At 36.5% G+C, this 23,163-nt stretch overlaps 1 protein-coding gene across 1 annotated transcript in view; it reads right to left on the bottom strand.

The window, feature by feature from the left end:
- Positions 1-7,125: 7,125 nt before the first annotated feature.
- The window catches only part of LOC131957269 (putative nuclear hormone receptor HR3), a 65,753-nt gene continuing 49,715 nt past the window's right edge, over positions 7,126-23,163 (bottom strand). Inside the window, exons 6-14 of the mRNA XM_059322003.1 lie at positions 15,298-15,383; positions 14,744-14,885; positions 13,241-13,325; positions 12,542-12,768; positions 11,217-11,338; positions 9,893-10,025; positions 9,323-9,430; positions 8,394-8,510; positions 7,126-7,654 (exon numbers count right to left, since the gene is read on the bottom strand). Of these exons, the coding sequence (XP_059177986.1) occupies positions 7,386-7,654; positions 8,394-8,510; positions 9,323-9,430; positions 9,893-10,025; positions 11,217-11,338; positions 12,542-12,768; positions 13,241-13,325; positions 14,744-14,885; positions 15,298-15,383 (1,289 nt within the window). The 3' untranslated portion in view covers positions 7,126-7,385. The remainder of the gene's footprint in view (positions 7,655-8,393; positions 8,511-9,322; positions 9,431-9,892; positions 10,026-11,216; positions 11,339-12,541; positions 12,769-13,240; positions 13,326-14,743; positions 14,886-15,297; positions 15,384-23,163) is intronic.

Genomic DNA, 23,163 nt, shown 5'->3' with positions numbered 1-23,163 from the left:
GTCCAATAAAACTGATTGCTTCTATTAATGTATTGATGTATATTTTATTTTTTAAAAAGTAGCTTATCCCATTAAAACAATGGCTGCCACAGTCCTAGCTCTTTATCAAGTAAAAACACATCTCCCTTTCCCCAAGCCTAGTGATATTGGTATGTTTGTTGTTTCTGTGGGGTGTTAAGTTTTCCTGCAAGGTGTCATTTCCTCATTCTTTCCTCAGGATTCATTTTTTTAAAACTAAGGCAAATCTAAGGATGGGACCAAACAGTTATGTCCCCTGGTGTTTGCTTTCTGTTCTCTAGAATCCCAATAATATCTGTGTATTAGAAAAATGATTTCAAATAATTGCATTGATTTAAAAGGAAATACAATAAAAAAAAATCTTAAATTTAAATCAGATTTATTTGTTACTTTGTTATGTGTTTGGTTTATTTCTTGATTTTGTGGGAGGTGGGATAATCTTTCCATTGTCTTGGGAGGGGGGGGGGGGGGTGATGGGGGTTCCGGGTGCTTGGATTGGGGGGGGGGGGGGGGGGGGGAAGGGGCAGCATTTCTGTTGGTCCCAGCAGGGTTTGATCATGAGCCTCTAGCTTGGGATGTTGATGGCCTAGTGTCTAGACCACACAGGATGCCCATTTAGTGCCTTGAACAAACTTATTTAAATTTTACTTTTAAATTTAAGAATGTTTAAAGGTGATTAACAAAGTTATGAATACTAGCTTACATCCAATGAATAAACTATGAAGCAACGAATTAAACTAGACAGGTAATTATATAAAATTGCATGTTCTATTCTTTAAACTAGATTTTAAAAAGCGAAAACAAAATATCATTTATATGCAGTCTGTGATTTTATTTGATTGATAGTAATGAAGTGATGAATCCATCATTTTTCAATTGTAATAAGTTGAAATAAAGTGAACTCAATGGAGAAAATCAGGAAGGCAAAAAATTATTCTGAAAAGTTGGCGCCCTTTGTGAAGTAATGTAAACAGGTTTAGTATCTGACACCATCTGTAAACAATTAGAGTAGAAGTCGAGTAAAAATGTACACAAACTTGTCTATGATTGTATTTTCTGTGACTAATCGTCCAATGAACACACACACACTTCTACAAAGAACCAATAGACGATAACAAAGGCTTAACGAGAAACTAATTACTTAAGCTAAAACTGGGACAATGTTTACTTCATTATTTTTAGCATATAGATTCTATTTTTAAACATAAATTCAGTTCTTTTGTGAAAGAAAATTATTATATGTGATACTGCGACAAGTGAATTTCCCTCAACTTGAAGATTGAATGAACAAGGTGTTGTGAATTGAGCTAGATCTAGTGAATGCAAGTCCATTTAAAAAAATAACAAGTCAATAGTTTACAGCAATGTCATAGTTTTAAAAAAAATGATACAGAAGTCAGGAATAAGTGTTATAGATTTATTTATAATTCACAAAAGGTATGTATCATACATATGTATATACCTGCTCATACATTGGGAGATTAGTTTCTTAAAGTAAATTGATACTTCAGTGATTAAGGTTTAGCAAACTTTTGGTCCATATAATACCAAGTAGAAGGAGAAGGGAAAAAAAATAATAAACCTAATGAACACATTAAAACAATGCCTAGTGTGAAATAAAAAAGACTTGATGGAGAAAACAGGGTGAACCAATTGACGTCAATGGACATTACCATCAACACAGGGTGTGTATCTCGACTGAGAAAAATTAAACAGGGAATGGATGAGATAATTAAAAATGAGGCTAAGGTGAAAAATGTGATGTAAAATTTGAATGGGTGAAAGATAACAAGGCAGATAAAAAATATACCAATTGTCTCCCATTACAGTGGAGAGTCTGGGCCCTGAGTTTAGAGAAGTCTTCAATAATAAATGTAGTTGTAATCAGAATACATGGTCATCATGAGTTGATACTGTAATCAACAAACTTCTAGCAAGTCAAACATGGTTAGAGGAAAATAAACAAAAAAGGTTGAAAACAGGTATTTTAGCTGCAGATCCCGCACACATTGATTTAAAAAAAAAAATTAGCCTTAAGACCCACTTACAAAATCTTTTAAGAAAAAAAAATATTTCAATTTAAAAATTGATAACATTGAAAAACAAACTGAAATAATTGATTCATAAAAAAAAAAAAATTAATTTTTAATAAATAAAAAAAATTTAACATTGCTTATCAGATAAAAAGATACGAAACAAAACTATGACTGAAGGATGGGATTTACAATAAAAGATGACCACAAACAACACACATGAACAAAAACCAGCAACAAATCAATGAAACAATTATATACAGTAGTACACTTTTTTTCTCCTTAAAATAGTGGTTGCTATGACAACACTGTACAGGCTCAAACAAATAATTTCCATGGCAACCAAGTCCATATATTCCCCCAGCATGACAAAATCCATCCTGCTGTTATTATGGCAATAAAAAAAAAATGAAAGATTACAGTCAAAGATGCAGATTGGTGTGTATTATGTTTTCTCTGATCATGTAGACACTTAAGTCTCCACACAGTACCCACTACCTGCCACAGTGAATAAAAAAACAAGGGCTGAAAGCATATTTACAATTACTGTGTGCTGAAGCCAAGACAACTCTCATACAACTAGATAAATGGCCCGTTGAGGAAGGGTACAACGGGCGCTAGGCTGATAGTGCTGTCTCTTTTCTCTAAACTAAAACCAACCCACCCCCCACACACCACCCCCACCCCACCCCCCCACCCCCACACACCACCCCCACCCCCCACCACACACCACCCCCACCCCAACCCCTCACCCCCACACACCACCCCCTCCACACACCGCCCCCCCACCCCCCACCCCCCCAAAAAAAACATGTCTACCGTCCCATTCAACGAAATATAATTATATACTTTTTCCAGTGTCCGCCCCCTCCCAGAATATTCTACCCCCGCCCCCGAAAATTTCAAGTACCCCCACCCCTCTCCGGGGAGGAAAAAGTCTGAAAGAAACACTGAAACCAACCCACCCCCCCCACACACCACCCCCCACCCCCCCCCCCCCCACACACCACCCCCCATCCCCCCCACCCCCCACACCACACACACTCCCCCCACACCTCCACCACCCCCCACCCCCCAAAAAAACATGTCTACCGTCCCATTCAACGAAATATAATTATATACTTTTTCCAGTGTCCGCCCCCTCCCAGAAAATTCTACCCCCGCCCCCCGAAAATTTCAAGTACCCCCCACCCCTCTCCGGGGAGGAAAAAGTCTGAAAGAAACACTGAAACCAACCCAACCCCCACACACCACCCCCCACCCCACCCCTACACACCCCCCCCACCCCTCCACCCCCCCCCCAACCCCCCCCCCCCCCAACCCCCCCCCCCCACCCCCACCCCAAAAAAAACATGTCTACCGTCCCATTGCAAGAAAACCACTTTTTAGATTAGACACATTAATTAGGCTGTAATTTTATTATAGAGTATCGATGAGGAAATTTCTTTTGAGTTGGGGAGGGGGGGGGGGCTCAGACGTTCTTACGCGGGGGGTGGGGCTTCGCCCCTACCCGAAGAATTGTATGCAAGAAACTCTTCACGCAAACCATTTAGATTAGACATTTCCTTTTTTTCAATGTTTACGCGATAATCAATGACGTCATTACATTACTGTGTGCACTCTCTGGTTTGAGATTATGTTCTACTCTACGCTAAATGTGTCGACGTCATATTTCGTTTTTCGAATTACTGTGCATGTTTTTAAATTGCTTGTGTTTTCTCTAGAGCGTTCTTGTCAGACAGAGCGTTCTTGTCAGATACACAGACAGCGAAACTATTAGTATTAATTCATCTCCATGCAAGACATTCAAAAACCTTAAAACAAATGTACACAAACATATGAACTATGAAGCTTTGCAGTTGTAGCAGTTTGAAAAGAAATGGGTGGTACGAGTGACCAGGGGATAGGTAACAATGACAGGTCCTTTCAAGCCGTTGATAACTATATAACATGTGATGAAAAAATCTGTATAAGGTAGAAAAAAAAAAAAAGAAAGTCACACACAAAAACAAAATATACAATTCCAATATCAAGGTGTGATTTCTATTCAAGGGAAATACAAACATGAGTTAATGCCAATGGGTTATATGTATATATATCATCATTTATAAAAACTGAAATCTTTAAAGATTGGGGAAAAAAAAATATAACTGAACTAATCTGAATATCAATGGTGAAACCATACAGTATATTGAGGCAAGCATTCACTTTGAATCAACAATGCAAATAAAATGTAGTCAAGTCTTTGAAGTGTACATCATTAGAATACATTATGGCAACAATATTTTTCTTTTTCTAAGGTGAGCAGACACATTGTGTCCAGGAAAACAAAATAACAGATCATGAGTGGAAACAAACCATTCAGCCATTCACAGCATTTGTTGACATTCTGATTCAACCATTCACAGCACTTGTTTGTATTCTACTCCAGCCATTCATGGCATTTGTTTACATTTTAATCCAGCCATTCACAGCTATGTTGACATTTTAATTCAACCATTCACAGCATTTTTTTTTTTACATTCTAGTCAATCCATTTATGGTATTTGTTTACACCCTAATCCAGCCACTCACATATTTTACCTAAATTGTGCTTCAACCACTCACAGCATTTGTTTACAATTTAAAACTTTACACTCATTTATTTACACATAAACTTCTTTTTAAAAAGCCATTTCTTTAGACTTAAAATTATCTTACAACAAAGTGTTTAAAGCATAATAAATGTAACAATATCAACCTGATTCTAGTCTTACAACTTGTGGTAAGTACATCCACAAGACAAGCTTCACATCTTAAATATGTGACAAACAATACAATACATGCAGGACAGCTATCTTGTTTAAAGAACAAGCACTGCATAATTTTTTAGGGGAGGAAAAATTTATATTTGACTTCTACAATGATGCATTGCAACAGAGTTGTTTCAGTATCTAGTTTGAATAATGGTAGATTTTTTTATAAACAAATATTGTTAAGGGGAAAAACCATCATCTAATCAGAAAATTCATTTTGAGTTGTCAAGTTATGATAAAGAGCTCTTTTTTTTTTCTTAATTCCATTATCAACTGATGTCTACTACTTTGTCATCCAGGCTATATTTCAAATTTTTTTAAAAAGAATAATTTAAGTTATCTCATCTGAAAGGGGCTAGTTTTTCTAATTGTCTCAATACTCTAAACAAAATTATTTAAAACTTTTTTTTTATAAGCCTGAATAACTTTTCATGTATTGGTACACAATCTTTTGGCAGTTCTCTTTAAACATGACACTAGACACTGTGATTATAGGGCTGGTCAGTCTAATCACATGACACTATGCCAGATGACATAACTAGACAGCAACATCTGCACATTTTCTCAGCTAATATTGTATGGTGGGGTGAAAAGAATTCTGTGAATAAATGTTTGGTACAACATGACAAACAATTAACTGTCTTATTGCTTATATTACAGTTCATCCAAAGCCACCATTAGTAAAGACTGGACTCAAGATACTCAGGGTCTAAACCACAAGTTGGTTAGCTAATATTTTTTTAGTTTATAATACAACTATCAGACAGGGATAAAATTCTAATGATAGTAGACAGAGCCAGAGACACACAAAAAAAACCTTGTGGATAAGTAATTAAAAAGTAACATTTTTTTAAAAACCAAAACAAAAAATATTTTTACATAGTTTTTCCCCCAAACATTTAGTGTGCAGATCTTTTTATTTAATAATAACATGTGAGGTAGCCTTAAAGATTATGACACTTGGTGATTTTAATACTTCAGTTTGGTAAATTTAATCTCTTTATGCATACACTTGGGCTTAACAATATAAGCATAGCCTGCATTACCCTTGTAGGTTTGGGCTAAGGTTTGTCTTAACTTAAACTTGCTGCAGTTAACTAGCCTCTATAGCTAATATCCTGCACAACTTGACAGATTTATTGTTTTGGTTAGGTTCTGTGGACACAATCACAATCTTAAGAAAGCAAACTTCAGTTTTCTGTAAATTATTATGGAATAGAAAATGTGCAGGGAGGGATAGGAAGGGTGTATTGTCTCAATGAATCAGGCTTTAAACAGATACAACTTTTTCATCTTAAAAAACTGGTTATCAAGCACTTAAAATATCCTTGAGGGATAGAGGTATCACTCTAAAAAAAATTTATTATGTATTTAAAACATCAAAACCACAGTGGAAAAAATGCATTTGTAAACACAAAACTTTACATTTATGTTATCTCATTCATGTAAAGAACTGGCCATTGACGAAATGTAAACACATTTTGTTTTTAATTGTTTCACATCTTTGGGGTGTTGACTTTTTATTGTATTTTAAAAACTAGGAATTATTGTGAGAAAACAAAAAGAGAGATCTAATGAGTGACATTTCATTATAACATTAGGCACAGAGTATATATTTGTACACATTTCATGTTTTCTATATTCAACTTTTAAAAAATTTATAATTTCATGTAATATGTAACACACTTAACAAAATTTAACCACTAGAAATAAGATTCTTATCTCAGATATTCAGTGCAACCCTTTAAAGTAAAATCATTTAGATAATTTGTGGATAAGCATAACTTAATTATGCAGAAATCAATTTTTATTAAATCAAAACAAAGTTGTTTTAAAATTAACTTGAAATTTCATGGAGTTTTTGACATTGCAAAATGAACCTGAACAACCATGACATGGAGGTCAAGGCTGTCTGGTTACCACGGTTACACTAGCTGCAGAATTCTGGGATCACATGACAACATTAAGGTTATATCACAATCAACACGGCGCACGTCAATGTAAGGGCTACACTTGTCCTGCTACAGCTGTGGCTACCTGGGGTAGCACTAAACCAATGGGGTGGGTAGCACTAAACCAATGGGGTAGGTAGCACTAAACCAATGGGGTGGGTAGCACTAAACCAATGGGGTGGGTAGCACTAAACCAGGTAGCACTAAACCAATGGGGTAGGTAGCACTAAACCAGGTAGCAATAAACCAATGGGGTGGGTAGCACTAAACCAATGGGGTAGGTAGCACTAAACCAGGTAGCACTAAACCAACGGGGTAGGTAGCATTAAACGAAACACTCTTCAAACACACCTTGAAAGATGAAAGAAAAACAGCTGCCACATTGTATTGTATGAATGAATATCTTGTAAAAATACTTTTATGTCCTCATGTCCATAAGCATCTCTGTAATGTCGTTACCACGGCGACAGTCCCACGTTACCATGGTGACAGTTCACTGTTGTTATCACCACAAGGGTAACTTCCTGTCTCCAAACAAACACAGTTGGGGGTGTGGTTCATGATCAAACACCATTCCCAGTGTTTGTTTACATGTTTGACACAACAGCCTCAGTTTCTATAGAGAACAGCTCCTTGTGGAGTGCTGGAAAATCAATATCCGGCGCCTCCTCCTTGAAGGCGTTGAGGACGCGGATGTGCCTGGCGCTGAGTGACCTCAGGACCCCGGCCTGCTCGACGAATCTCTTGAGGATGTGCTCGTCCCCGGCGTGGTTGACCCCCATCTCAAGCTTGAGCGCCGTCAGGATGCGGTCGTGTAACTGTTGAATTTCACTCACTTCTTTCACGCCTGGGCGATCTGACGGAGAGAAACAAAAAATACTTTAGGACATTTTAATACGGTGAAGTTTATCCATTGCATCCATATTGCAACATGTTTTTATTTCTGCTAATATTACTGTAAGGGTTGGGCTTAGGGCAAGGTGGAGTTAACACGGGGCCAGTGTGGTGGAGTAGTAGAGTCTTCGACTGTTCATCCGAAAGTTAAGAGTTGGGATCCCCAAATTTATATAATGTCCTTTGAGTCCAACCAGTGCTGATGGGTACCTGACTCAGGTTAGGTAAATGCAGTTGGGCATAGTGCTGAACACACTATCCCTTCATGTTCTAAGGTCACTAAAACAGGTGAACTCTGCTTCACCTGCCCAATGGATCATAAGGTTTGAAGAGGTATTTTTTTAAATTCAGGAGTCTATACAGGGCAATGGTATTTCATACTAGCAAACATAAAAGTAAAGTTGTTTTTTTTTGCACATCCACCTATTACTATAATTCATATTACAAGTGTGATAGAGAGGTGTTATTGTACAGAATGTGATGCCTAAGACAAGGTTCAGGTAATGACTAGCACATGTATTACAATGAGACAGCAACACACTAAGCAAGTTTAGGCAGGTAAAGACTGGGATGATGAGACAATCACAAAAAGAAAATGAACAGAATGGGCCACAAATGTCATATCAATAATGTGAGCATTCTATACCATTTTTTTTATAATGTGGTAAAAACAAATTTAAAAAAAAAACCTGTGGGAGTACCTGAACTAATGAGGATGAGGGCACTTAACATGGCCATTTCACTCTCTGTGATGTTAAGTAACTGGATGTTTTTAACAAATTCAAAGATGGCCGTCATCAGATGGAACTCTTCATCAGCTGGGTCAAGAGATAATAAAAAAGTTGTTAGAAAACACTGAAACAAATACACATGTTAAATACAAGAATTACACCTACACTTAAACAGTTGTCTGATACACTTTTTGTTTTAAAACTTGAAGTAACAAAGATGCAAGGCTAAATCAGTTCCAAGATGCGTTGAGCCGTAACAAAAGTTATACAATTTTAGTATTTTCCCATATAGAAACACTTCATTGCATGAGAAAAACATTGCTGCATTACACAAGGTGGTAATAAAAAAATATTTAAAAACATAGTTTTTTTTTAAAATTATGGTTTCAAGTCATCATAATTGTTTAAAGACACGCAGTAAGTAATCGTCAATATAGTTTCTAATCGGTTTTGTATTTTCTTTTAAGAACTTTCACATTATCATTGTTGATTTATTAAAGCTATTAAAGACAAAATCTTATTTCTTCTTACACTACAAATTAATTATGCATGCTTCCCAAATGTGCATCAAGTGTTCATGTTATGCACATGTTTTACTTGATCAGAACAAATGCTATACTTTTAGACTACATGTGAAACAATTGTAACCAGCATATGAGGATACTGTATTGACCAAATTTAACAAACATGATTTAAACAATTTGTACAATTGACATAAACACAGTTAATATACTTGATATAAACAGTTAATATTATTATACTTGATATAAACAGTTTATATACTTGTTATAAACGGTTAATATACTTGATATAAACAGTTGATACACCTGATATAAACACAATAAATAGACCAGATATAAACACAGACCCAGATAGACTGTTACAATGTAACAACTCACTTAAGGTGGCAAATGCTTCTAATGGCAGGAACATGTTCCCAAAAACAACTCTATTGGTTTCAGCATCAAACACACGACACAGCTGCATCAAGGCTAGCTCAAAACTCCCTGAAACACAAATTGTTGGGTGAAAATACATTCAACGTGTGTGTTGGCTTTCAGGAAAAAAGATAACACACAATTATTTTTAAAATGATTATGCAGCGTTAGCAAAAAATGCTATACTTTAATTTTCTTTTCTTCAAAATCTAAATGCAGTATTTATTGATTATTAATTTATATAAATTAAAATCTAGCTAATGTATGGCTAAAGTTGTTTGTTAATATGAGGCCAATTAAAATTATAAGTGTACATTGTTGGGTAAAAAAAAGCATTAAATTTAAGGATCAAATATTAAATTAAATTATTTACATTCTGTAGAACCATCTCAGGTTAAAAAATAAAGTAATTGACAGCTGTCTTATGGACTAAATGACCATCATCAGATATGAATGATCCAGCTGCCCCCAAGGCACAGGCTGACCTATGGTCATCTACCAGTAAGGACAGTCCAAACAGCTGGGCCTCACCTGCTTTAAGCAGCATGATCTGATCATCCTGGGACAGGTCCATGAAGCCAGGGATCATCTTGGCAAACTCTATGATCTGCTGCACGGCTAATGTTATCTTCTCCGCTATCTCAACCCACAGCTGGCGATGTGTCTGTCAACACAACAGTCAATAGTGATTAGGTTTGATAAATACTGTAGTAATTAAATTAAATTAGATTAAATTTCAGTTTGATAAATGCTGTAGTAATTAAATTAAATTAGATTTCAGTTTGATAAATGCTGTAGTGATTAAGTTTCAGTTTGATAAATGCTGTAGTAATTAAGTTTCAGTTTGATAAATGCTGTAGTAATTAAGTTTCAGTTTGATAAATGCTGTAGTGATTAAGTTTCAGTTTGATAAATGCTGTAGTGATTAAGTTTCAGTTTGATAAATGCTGTAGTAATTAAGTTTCAGTTTGATAAATGCTGTAGTAATTAAGTTTCAGTTTGATAAATGCTGTAGTAATTAAGTTTCAGTTTGATAAATGCTGTAGTGATTAAGTTTCAGTTTGATAAATGCTGTAGTAATTAAGTTTCAGTTTGATAAATGCTGTAGTAATTAAGTTTCAGTTTGATAAATGCTGTAGTAATTAAGTTTCAGTTTGATAAATGCTGTAGTAATTAAGTTTCAGTTTGATAAATGCTGTAGTAATTAAGTTTCAGTTTGATAAATGCTGTAGAGATTAAGTTTCAGTTTCATAAATGCTGTATACATAAATATACATTTCAATAATATAAATATATAAATAAGTAAATTCGGGAACAGATTAGTTTCTAGAAATAAAAACAATTTCCATTGATGTTGTTCTGTTGATGTATGTAAAATATACTTGCTCATTCCCCTAAAGATTAAGAACACAGAGATATATTTGTCATGAAAAGGACAACTTCTCCAAGTGTATGGTTAGTGTGTCCGAATTTTTTATTCTCTAATGTAACCTTTTTCCACTTTGACTTCTGAGTTTTATGGTACAAAGGTTATTTTAATTTTTATCATTTCTAAATCAGCAAAGAAATGTTAATGTCAAACATGGTATAGTTAATACATAGCAAGCATTTTGAATTGAGTACAAGGAGACTAATCTTTCATGAAATTTTTACTGAAGTTGTTATTGGATGTTACAGATTTCTTTTAACTTTTCCTGCCCCTCTCTTTAAAGCTGATTGAGTTGATTACAGTTTTAACACAAACTCAACCCAGCTAGGTACTAACTGCCATGATAGATTATAATCAGCAGATATTAAAACAGTTACTTGTTTAACTCAACCCAACTAGGTAATCAGCAGATAATAAAACAATTACCAGTCTCTTGTACAGGTCAACCTGCTCCTGTGGCAGGTGCTGGTGTTTTAAGTGGTCAATCTGTTCGTTACTGTACAAGCATGTCCGCAAATGAGCTTCTGTTATGGCTTTACCCAAATTTACTGAAAGTAGAGAAAATAATTAAAATGGCTTTCTCAGAGGGACTTCAGTGAAATTATGTAAAAGAAAAGATAATTTAAATGGCTTTCTCAAAATTGATGTCAGGGAAAATATGTAAAAGAAAAGATAATTTAAATGGCTTTCCTCAAAATGACTAAGAAGAAAAAATTATAAACAAAGAAAAGGTGACCACAAAGCTGAAACTAATACGTTAAGTTGAGACTAATACGTTTGATGTGAATAAAAAAAAGTTGAATTAATGCTGTCAGGTAAAGCCATGACAATGAACATGTTTACCTAGGTAGGAGACAAGACATTTATAAACACCATGACATAACAATCCTTCACCTGGAGTTCAAGGTGCAAGCCTTTCATCTAATTAAGCGAAAGGTTAACATATGACTACCTGATTACATCATTTGCTTACATATTTTAGCACACACTCTAGTCATGACTTATTGTTAATAATTTATACCAGCTCAAACTTTACCTGTGACAAGAACCTACCCCTATGTACTTACCTGTGCGAACCTGAGGTGGCTTAGTTGTCACATACACTTAAAGTTTTGCAGACTACTCCCCCCCCCCCCCACAAACACATAAACCTAGCTATGGTGGTATATAAACCTACCTAATGTTCTGTAAAGAAGACCTATCTAAGGTGCCATATAAACCTAACAGCAGTTTAAACCTACCCCAGTATAAACCTACCCAAGGTGCCATATAAACCTACCCAAGCTACCACATAAACCTACCCACGGTCCTGTATAAACCTACCCAAGGTGTCCTATAAACCAGGGGTCTCCAAACTACGGCCCGCGGGCCGGATGCGGCCCACGATGTCCTATCATCCAGCCCGTGGAGATCTTTTTGTGCACAGAAAAAAACGTTTGTTGGTGATGGCTGAGGAGCTTTGCCCAAGAAAATCAAAGACATGCCTGGAAGAAACTGGCCCCCGAACTGAAATTTGATAATTAATGCGGCACTCTGACTGAAAAGTTTGGAGACCCCTGCTATAAACCAACCTAAGATGTCATATAAACCTACCCAAGGTGCCATATCAACCTACTTAACATGCCGTATAAACCTACCTAACATGCATAAAAAACCTACCTAACCTGCAGTATAAACCTACATCAGATGCCGTATAAACCTACCTAACATGCATCAAAAACCTACATCCTACATAACGTTCAAAAACCTACCTGGGTTGACATCGATGGCCCGTGTGAGCAGGACAGGATGAGGTGCTGTTGGTATATTGGATGTGGGTGAGTAGATCTGGCCCTCGCTGATGAACTCTGTCTGTGGTTGTTGCTGTTGGGGCTGCTGCTGTTGTTGTTGCTGCTGCTGCTGTTGTGGTAATTGCTGTTGTGGAAAGTTGTTGTAGCCATTGGGCTGGTAGCTGTTGAATTGTCCTGGTAGGATCGTCCTGTGGATGGGTTCAAAATGTCAGTGCTTTAAACCAATATTATTAATTATATGGCAGAATTTTAAACCTGTAATGTATTAATCTTGTACAAATAGCATTTATTAAATAACACTTCATATAATTATATAGGCATATCATTTTTTTTTGTAAATAAAAGAAGTATTCTATTTAGATTTTTTTAAAAAGGACTAATTGCATTATCAATATTCAGCATTTTCAAATATTTTCTAATGACTAATTTATTACACAAATCATTATTAAAAATTTTGTTAAAGGTTACTTAAATTTTTGTAAAAAAAATTTTATACTACAGAATATTTGTATAATTAAAATATCATAAGTACTTGTAGGGTAGAGTTTACAACAAGAATAAACTTTACCACAAGAGAAAAGTTTACAGTAATACAGTTACTCAAAAGATGAACAATTTTAGAACAAATTTAAGCCCAACCTGTAAGACTGAATCCCTTACCCATTTAATCTGCTCTGTTTGACCATATTGGCCTCATCCTCCACCCTCTCTCTTTGTTTCTTTGACATGCGACCAAACTTGACAGCTGAGGAGGTAAACAACAGTTAAAAAACACATTTCTTGGATCAGATGGTCAGTAGGACAGATGAAGTACAGTTCACCTATTCGTAAACTCAGAATATGAAAAGGGGGTAAGGAATAGTTATAAAACTCTTTTGTTGGATCAGATGGTCAGTAGGGCAGATGAAGTTAAGTCCACCTGTTCGTGACCTTGGAATATGAAAAGATAGCTGGATTGATTCTGTACAGTCATGTTTACTTTCCACAGATATCTATCAGAGCTGGGTAGACTTAAGCCCAGAATCAAACTATGGACTTTTGATTTAGTATACTATCCCACCCATACACAATAAGAGAGAATATGCAGGAACATAATTTCAAAGTTAATTATAATATGCTAACTTTTAAATGAAAAGAAAACAATAGTTTTAATCTGAAACAATGTCTATTATCTACACATTTCTTTAACATGTACTACTTAAATATTGTCACAGTTACTCCACTCTTAAGTCATTTTTACTTTCTCGTATATACGTAGTATAGAGAAAGTATTGTAATCGTGCAAAAAAAAAAATTCGCGAGATTTGTAAACAAATCTCGACGTTTTACACCTCACTGATACGGAAAAAACATAATTTTGCAATCTTGTCCGTATGTCTGTGTGTGTGTGTGTCTGTGTGTGTGTGATAACTTGAGTACCGTTACAGCTAGGTTGATGAAATTTCATATATAAGTATTTTATCAAAATCGTAGATCCGTATCAACTTTTGAGCGGTTTCCGATAACCGGAAGTGGTAATTTTTCTACTTTGAATTCTTCAAAAGCCTATAACTTGAGTACTATTTCAGATAGATAAATGAAATTTCACTTGTAAGTAAAAAATCTAATTCTCTTTGTTCTGTCAAATTTTGAGTAATTTCCGTTGACGGGAAGTACTAATTTACGCTATTTCCGATTTCTCAAAATCGCATCTAAATTTATAAAGTACTAATAATATTGCGCACCATTATGAACATCTTTATTCGGCGTTCGCTTGGTGTGCAATATTTTTTTCTATGAGATTCTATTTTATCTTAAAAAGTGTAAGTATTTAAAATGGATTAAAAATCATAACTATATCCCGAGTTCCCATCCCCTGTTGTTTTATATAAGAATATTCGAGAAAGTTTAGGGGAGATCACTCCCGGTTTATTTCATGTTGTGAGTAATCTTTTTTAAAAAAGTAGAGAAAATAAGTAATTTTTGTTTTGTCTAAAAGGGAAACCCATTTTTCTAGATTTTTCTACATTGATGATTTCAATTTCTGCGCCATAATATAGAATAATGTGTGAACTACATAATTCATATATGAAATCATATATGAACTCATATATGAACTCCCCTAAGTGTGACTTAAGCAATTCTGGAAGGACCTAGACATATTAAGTAATGATGACCACTGACCATCCCTGGACATCCCCAAGGCCATACACTTCTGCAGCCTGCAATACTGGCAGCGGTTCCTGTTGACCCTGTCTATCACACAGTTTTTGTTCCTTGGACATTGGTAGTTCACTGGACCTGACTGACTCCGGCGGAAAAAACCCTGAAACAAAAAAAAATTCTTTTACTTTTTGAAACGTAATAAAGGAAAAGATATCATGAAGATCTTAAACATGAAATTCGACGTTTGAGAAATACACCACAATTTGTGTGCTTAAGTTCTTATAGGAGAAGCAAAAAAGATTCTTTATTAACTTTAATATCAGCAATTTTGTGACATAATGTGTTTAATGTATATTAGTAATGTCAAGCAGTGTTTAATTACTGCTCAATAATAGCTGAGCTAACTCAGATAAAATCTACAGATTTTAACCAGAAATCAAACCTTTGGTAATTTTAGCTTTACAAATCAACTACATCATCTTGAAAAGTTGTCTCACCTTGTATTAAGTAAAGATAAGTACAAAAAAAATGTGCCTTAACATGTAGTGAGTAAAGTAAAAAAGATGCCTTACCTTGCAGCCCTCACATGTTATAACCCCATAGTGAACACCTGAGGATTTGTCCCCACACACTTTACAAGGGATCACTTCTATTTGAGCTGCAACAATAGAGAACTACAATTAGACTTGCCATGCAATAAACCCGGGACAACTTCTAAATTTAAAAAAAAAATCATTTTTAACAATAGAAAAAAAAATCTTTTATAAAAGGAAATTATTCTAAAACAACTTTTTTTTTTGTACCCAAAAAATGTTCTTGAAAAAAAGTTTTTAAAAATTGCCTGACAATCCCATAATGCATTTCCCCATAGTAGAGTTAAAATAGTTCACAAAAATAAGACCTGTTATTATAGAGTTGTATAAAAGATATTTTTAGAAACACAGAAGGTGAAATGACATTAAGAAGTGAATTTAAAAAAAAATATATGTGCTAACTGTACGGAGCTGTTTTTACCATGACATTTTAAAAACAGAATGACTAGTTTATGCTGATGAAGCACCAACATACAAGGGATATTGGATTTCACAAGTATACACAGGAAGGAGTGGGTGGGGTAGACTGGAGATTTCTCATTGACATTTGATATGCTGCCTCACTGTCTGTCTAATGAGGGATTGTTGTTGTTGTTTTGTTTGTTGTATGTGAATTGGTTTACTGGTCCCATCAGAATTAGAAGGACTAGGCTGACCAAAGGGCAAGACAGATAATCCATTTCTAGGAAAACCACCACAGCATATTTTCTCCCTTAGGCAGGTGCATGGTTTATGGACAGTGTATAAACAATCCAGTCTAGTCATAACAAAATAAATATAGAGGATGGGGACGGGGGGAGAGAAGAGAAAAAGAATGAATGGACAATTCTTGAAAAATACTAACTTCATTATAAGAACAAAACAACTTGAGGGTGACCAAGTGTGTATTTATGATAAGCGTACATGGACTAGCTAGAAACTAGAAGAACTTTAAGATAGTAGGAAAAGCAATACAGCAATAATATGATAGCAAGGATATGTGAAAAGTACAAGCAACAGAAAGGGGGGGGGGGGTAACTCGTTGGACAGAAATTTTTTGCAAACTACATGGAAGAATAACGTAGACAATACAATAGAGAAAAATAAGAACAAATTTAGCATGTGCCTTCAAGGAGGAAATGGAATAAGAAATCAAGGAAAAAAAACGTGATTAAGGCGGACAGAGCTGGCATTGGTGAATGGGCAGTGATGGTGGGAGAAGGTGGTGGACTAGAGGAGTGGTCAGTGTGTGAGGGTGGGTGGGTGAAGGTCAGGGGATGTATTGATTTCTCAGGCTGCCAACATTTCAATGATTGCTGCCTGGAAGACTCTAAGCCTCCCAGGTTATTTCCATGTCAGGGCTGGCTTGGAATCATTTACTGGGCACAACACACAATAGCAATCATGTCGGCATCTTAGCCTTTATCAATTCTTTATCAATCAGTATAACATTGTTATTAGCAAACAAGAATGTTTGATTATGATAAAACTGAGAACAAATGTTAATGCTGGTAAACATAAAATAAACAAATACTACTTGGTGCTTTTCTTAAAATTTAAAACTGAGTAGGTGATATATCTATCTAATGGAACCTGAGTAGGTGATAGATCTATCTACTAGAACCTGAGTAGGTGATAGATCTATCTACTAGAACCTGAGTAGGTGATAGATCTATCTACTAGAACCTGAGTAGGTGATAGATCTATCTACTAGAACCTGAGTAGGTGATAGATCTATCTACTAGAACCTGAGTAGGTGATAGATCTATCTACTAGAACCTGAGTAGGTGATAGATCTATCTACTAGAACCTGAGTAGGTGATAGATCTATCTAATGGAACCTGAGTAGGTGATAGATCTATCTACTAGAACCTGAGTAGGTGATAGATCTATCTACTAGAACCTGAGTAGGTGATAGATCTATCTACTAGAACCTGAGTAGGTGATAGATCTATCTACTAGAACCTGAGTAGGTGATAGATCTAGATCTGTTTACTGGAATAGTGATTTGAAACTACATTAAAACAGATCAACTATAGGAGTTAGTCAAGTGATGAAAGTAGCATTGTAATCTGCTGCAGTACACGAACTGTGAAGGAAGCATTAAGCATTGAGTGAATGTTTTGACTCAGTTTTGAGAATGTCTATGCAAAAGAACAACCAAGTAGATCTAGAATCTATGTTTCTCAACGATACATTACAATCTACACAGTGTAGGGAACTTTGGGCTTAGAATAAATGTTCTGAGGGTGTCTATAAAGAACAACCACGTATTGTGTTTCTAAAAGATACAATACAATCTGCACAATGTGGGAAGAAGAAAAATGCACGGCCTTTAAGTCTGCAACACAATGGCTGCCTCTATCTACGTAACAGTTTTTATAATAGACATGAGGATAATAGAAGGCGTGCTATGAGTGGTTTGTTTGTGTGACGTCACAGCTCGTTGTTGTTATTATAGGCCTAAGAGTTGGATATTAGAAGCCTTGTCGGAAAGTGGGTTCCAGTGACTTCACAATCTATATATATAATTCTCTTCTTCGAGCCGTTAGAAAACAAGCTGCAAACGCTCTCCCTACCTACCCACCCCTACATGGTTTTAGTGAGCTGTGTTCACTCTAAATTAGACTAAATGTTTACAAGCAGAGCCAACGATTTTAAACGTAGGGGGGGGGGGGGGGGAAAGGAAGGGGGGGGGGGGGGTTATGGTCCTTAACGAACTACTTATAGTGTTTTAAAGAAATATTTTCAGTGTCAGCGTTGGTACTGTCGAATTCACAAATTATGAATTATTGAAAATTAGAAACAACTAAATAGCGGCGTATGTTATGCCGCGGGCCGGCTCGTTCTTTGTAATTGAAATAGGGGTCGTCCATAAATGACGTCACACTGGTAGGGGGGGTCCGTAATTTTGTGACGGTGTGTGATGAGGGGGGGGGAGGTGTTCAGATGGTGTGACGTCACTTCTTTGCATTATAAAAAAGCAATGTTAGAAAACGAGTTTTAGCCGTTATTACGCGTTTTAGAAAACGGTTTTAATAAATTGTAATAGGAATTGATGAAAATACTCTGTTGACAAAGTACTAACAAGATTTTGGGAAATTATCGATGTTTTAAGAAAAATTTAACAGCAATTTTGAGGGGGGGGGGGGGGGTGGGTATAGGCTGAGGTGTGGCGTCATTTTAGGGGGGGTCTGACTTATTGTGACGACGTGTGACTGAGGGGGAGGACGGAGGTAAAAAACGTCCAAAAAAGCGTGACGTCATTTATGGATGACCCCATATGGTTAATAGCAACTTTATGATAACGTGGTTTGTTCACCTCTGACGTAGATCTAGAAGCATTTTAGTTAATTTTTGCTCCCTAAGTATTTTTTGTTATTTAAACAAGCAAATGAAATAAAGATGTAATCGAGACTCGGCTTGCTTGTGATAACTCCAGCCACGATATCTGGGTGGACATAGCAACTGGCAGCTTAGCGACTCACCCCCGTAGTGTTAATCGTCGAGACTAGACGCTAAATGATAAGATACGTGGACCATACGTCTGGTAGGTAGGTAGTAAAATGTTACTTTGCTAGACTTTGTTATGCGTCTGTCAGGGTGGCAAGAAAATATGTATACATAAATCTAGTGTTATTTACGTTTTGAAATTAAAAAAAAAATATCAGTGGTACATTTTTCCTGACTGGGTCTAAATACTAGATTTCTGTACTAAAACACTATAGACGAAAAAAATAATCTCGAACAACAAAAATCCCTTTAAAAAAACAATTGAGAAACAAGGGCAGAAGCCCACGTTATTGTCGAGATGACGTCATCAGTTTATGTGTACACACGCAGATTCTAACCAATGAAGACACAGGAGATCAATTAAAGAAACTAAACAACTTTTTAAAAAAAAAACGATAGGATGTGAGAAAGGGGTGATAGGGAGAAAACCACAATTTTTTTTTTTAAATCAGAGTAATTCAAAACAAACAACTGATAATTTTACATCCCACGTATTTTTTTTTTCCTGACAAAAAAAAATCATTCCAGGTTGGTATTTAAAAATAGAGCCTATTATAAAATTCTAGCGACTTCCCGTTTACAATCGAATTTTAGCTAAATCAGGGTAGGTTATTAAAACATTTAAAGGGAGAAAACTTCTGTTTATAGAATGAAGGGAAATAATTCTGTTTGAGATGTGAGCGAGATTTATAGCGAGGATGAAAACAAGAATTTAGATATAAAAGAAAAAAACCAAACGGTGTGTTTAGATGTATTATCATCCCGAATGTGTATAATTTACAGTGAAAATAATGATGAAAATTTCACAGCGTTTCTATTTTAGTCGTTGAGATGTATTAATCAAACAGTCGAGAGACTGCTCTGATATGTAGATGTTTACATACATTTTAATTGTCCTGTTTTGGTGCGGCTTTCTGTACGTGGCTAACGATTAGTAGAAAATCAAATACTGGCTTAGACGGTCCTTGTGGCTGGCGTAGCTGAGATGTCGTGGCTGGACTAGCAAGTAGATCAAGTATATGCTTGCACATGATTTGGTCAATATTTGGAATCATTATTTCTTTTTATATGGTCCAAACCACAAGACACACCCCTCCCACTACAAACCACTGCCTTTCCATACCGAACCACAAGACACACCCCTCCCACTACAAACCACTGCCTTTCCATACCGAACCACAAGACACACCCCTCCCACTACAAACCACAAGACACACCCCTCCCACTACAAACCACTGCCTTTCCATACCGAACCACAAGACACACCCCTCCCACTACAAACCACAAGACACACCCCTCCCACTACAAACCACTGCCTTTCCATACCGAACCACAAGACACACCCCTCCCACTACAAACCACTGCCTTTCCATACCGAACCACAAGACACACCCCTCCCACTACAAACCACAAGACACACCCCTCCCCCACCAAACAACAACACCCCTACCTAAACACCAGACACACCCCTCCACAATTAAACCTCAAGACACACCCATCCCCCACCAAACCACAACACCCCCCCCCCCCCCCCCCCATCTCCACATTACGATAAACCGATTTGTAGGAAAACTGACCATTTGAAACATCTGATAAGCTTGACCTCGGCCAGCTCTGGTCAATATTAAATCCCCGTCTCTGATTGGATGCTCCGCGGCCGGTCATTAGGTGAGATGACCTAATTCCAGAGTTTTTGTCTCGCCACCAGGCCGGGGGAAAGGTTGATGGCCGTACACTATTCTATTAGTTACAACCCCTGGTTTGGTTTAACCGCATCTCTTCAGGCCGTGACCAAGCGGGCTATGTGGCATGCGATTGTGGGAGGTAGTGCGAACACGGTACTATGTTTACAATATTAATGGCACTCACAGAAAGAGAGAGAGAGAGAGAAGAAAAATAAACAAAGTCCATTTAGAAGTTTAAAATATTGGTTCGGGGCTTTTGTGCTGTGTAGTTGTAGGACAAGGCAAGATTTAATTGCACGAGTGACGCTGACTAATTAACAAGATAGTGAAGTAATTAAGCGAGGAGTCCACGTTTAGAACTTTGTTAAGCTCAGTATCTGATTAAAATGCTCGAAAATCTGATTAAAACATCCTGACGACAAGCGGCTTACAAAGCATCGTATACACACCCATCGAAATCATCACATCATTACTTTCTCGTATATACGAAGTATAGAGAAAGTCTTGTAATCGTGCAAAAAAAAAAATCGAGATTTTTGCAAATCTCGACGTTTTGCATCTCACTGATACGGAAAAACATAATTTTGCAATCTTGTCCGTATGTCTGTGTGTCTGTGTGTGTGTGTGTCTGTGTGTGTGTGTGTCCGTGTGTAAACACGATAACTTGAGTACCGTTACAGCTAGGTTGATGAAATTTCATATATAAGTATTTTATCAAAATCGTAGATCCGTATCAACTTTTGAGCGATTTCCGACAACCGGAAGTGGTACTTTTTCTACTTTGAATTTTTCAAAAGCCTATAACTTGAGTACTATTTCAGATAGATAAATTAAATTTCACATGTAAGTAAAAGATCTAATTCTCTACCTTCTGTTAAATTTTGAGTAATTTCCGTTGACCGGAAGTAGTAATTTACGCTACTTCCGATTTCTCAAAAAACTAATGTAAATTTTTAAAGTACTAATAATATTGCGCACTATTATGCGCTTTTTTATTCGCGTTCACTTGGTGTGCAATTAATTTGTCTACGAGATTTTATTCTATTTTTAAAACTTTAAGTATTTAAAATGGATTAAAAATCATGTCTAGAAGTCTATAGCCCGAGTTCCCATCCCCTGTTATTTTATATAAGAATATTCGAGAAAGTTTAGGGGAGATCACTCCCGGTTTATTTTTTCTCCGTTCGTGCCGAAGTAAAATTAGGCAGATGAAGTAGAGTTAATATATTTCAGAGACCTCAGTATATGAGGGGATAGCGTGGTCAACACTATGTCCAGCTGCCATTGTTTGCCCTAAGGTGAGTTAGGTACCCATCAGAGCTGAGTGGACTCAGGGACATTCAACTGACTTGACATTATACTGACTAGAACCCGGATTAGAATCCATCGAAATAGTACTTTCAAAATTTGCTTTCAGTTGTTTTTTTTTCCGGAGATGGGGGTGGGGGAGATGGTTTGTAAACACAGAATTGACTTTCATCACAGTACAACAGAACATTATAGAGGTGAGTTAAAATAAAAAAAAAGGGGGGGGGGGGTGTCTTTAAAACAAACAAAAAAGCCCAACCCTAAATAGTCACAATGATCTAGATATACAAGACGCTCTGGAAACTAGAATCAAGGAACAAAGAAACAAAAAATTCTATCGAGTACTTTTACCCCTTTGTCAGAATAATCAAAGAGACTGACCTAAAAATAACCATGACGTTTCACACAACTACGTCATTAACAGAGCAATCAGCCGGTGAATAAGCATAACCCAAATGTATCGCCCCCGCTACGGTGCGTTAACTTATTTAGTCCGCTCTTCCGTCAACAGTGTTCTAATTAAACGTGCCCCTAATCCTCGCGGTGCCATTATCCGGTGCTATTCCTGAACTCAAGTGCTTGAGAAAACAATGTAGCAGACGATAAAAAAAACCCTGACAGCCCGGGGTCAGTCCGCTACCTGTTGGCCACATACCAGGTCAGCTCGTGTGAGTCCGAATGTTTGCCTTTGTGTTTTTGTCTGCTGTTGAAAGCACTCCGGTCCCGAGGGGGGTGAGGTAAGTATAAACAAACGGCCCGTCTCGTTTTCTTTATGTCAGCATACGTCATCTGACCTGGATTCATTGTCTTCAACTGGGGGTCAACACCTCGCCCCACCCGAAAATAACACAACACCCAATTCACAAGTACGTGTATATTTTCGACATGACGGAATCACTTAAATATGTTACCACTTTCTTTTTAAAGGAAAACGCATCAGTATTTGAACAACGGGGAAACCCCTATGTTACATGCTGAACTTAAGTTAAATATACTTTAAATGAAACAACCAAAATGTTAAGCATTTATATATATAAAAAAATATATCTTGTCTAGTGTCTTGTGTATCGAATATCAAATTATATTTGGAAAAAGCCAGAATATAAGTTAACAAAGACAATAAGAAAACCCATCGAACCGTAGTGGGGAATGACGTAATACCGGGCAACCACCTGTTAAAATTCTAAGGAATTAATAACATCTGGGTCAGTAGGTCAAGCAGTATCCTCCATTTTTTTTTTAAAGTGTGTCGGGGGAGGAACTAAAATGTTTTGATTCATTGTTTCAACACAGCCTCGCGTTTTACCCGTGCAGTGGCGTCAGATTCGTGGCTTTAATAATTGAACGGGGGCTTTTAGTT

This window comes from Physella acuta, unplaced genomic scaffold, assembly GCF_028476545.2.
Source record: "Physella acuta isolate Inbredline_101_S28 unplaced genomic scaffold, ASM2847654v3 ptg001228l, whole genome shotgun sequence".
NCBI classification, from domain to species: domain Eukaryota; kingdom Metazoa; phylum Mollusca; class Gastropoda; family Physidae; genus Physella; species Physella acuta.
The sequence above is the reverse complement of the archived record's forward strand: the minus strand, read 5'-3'. Positions and strand labels throughout refer to the sequence as shown.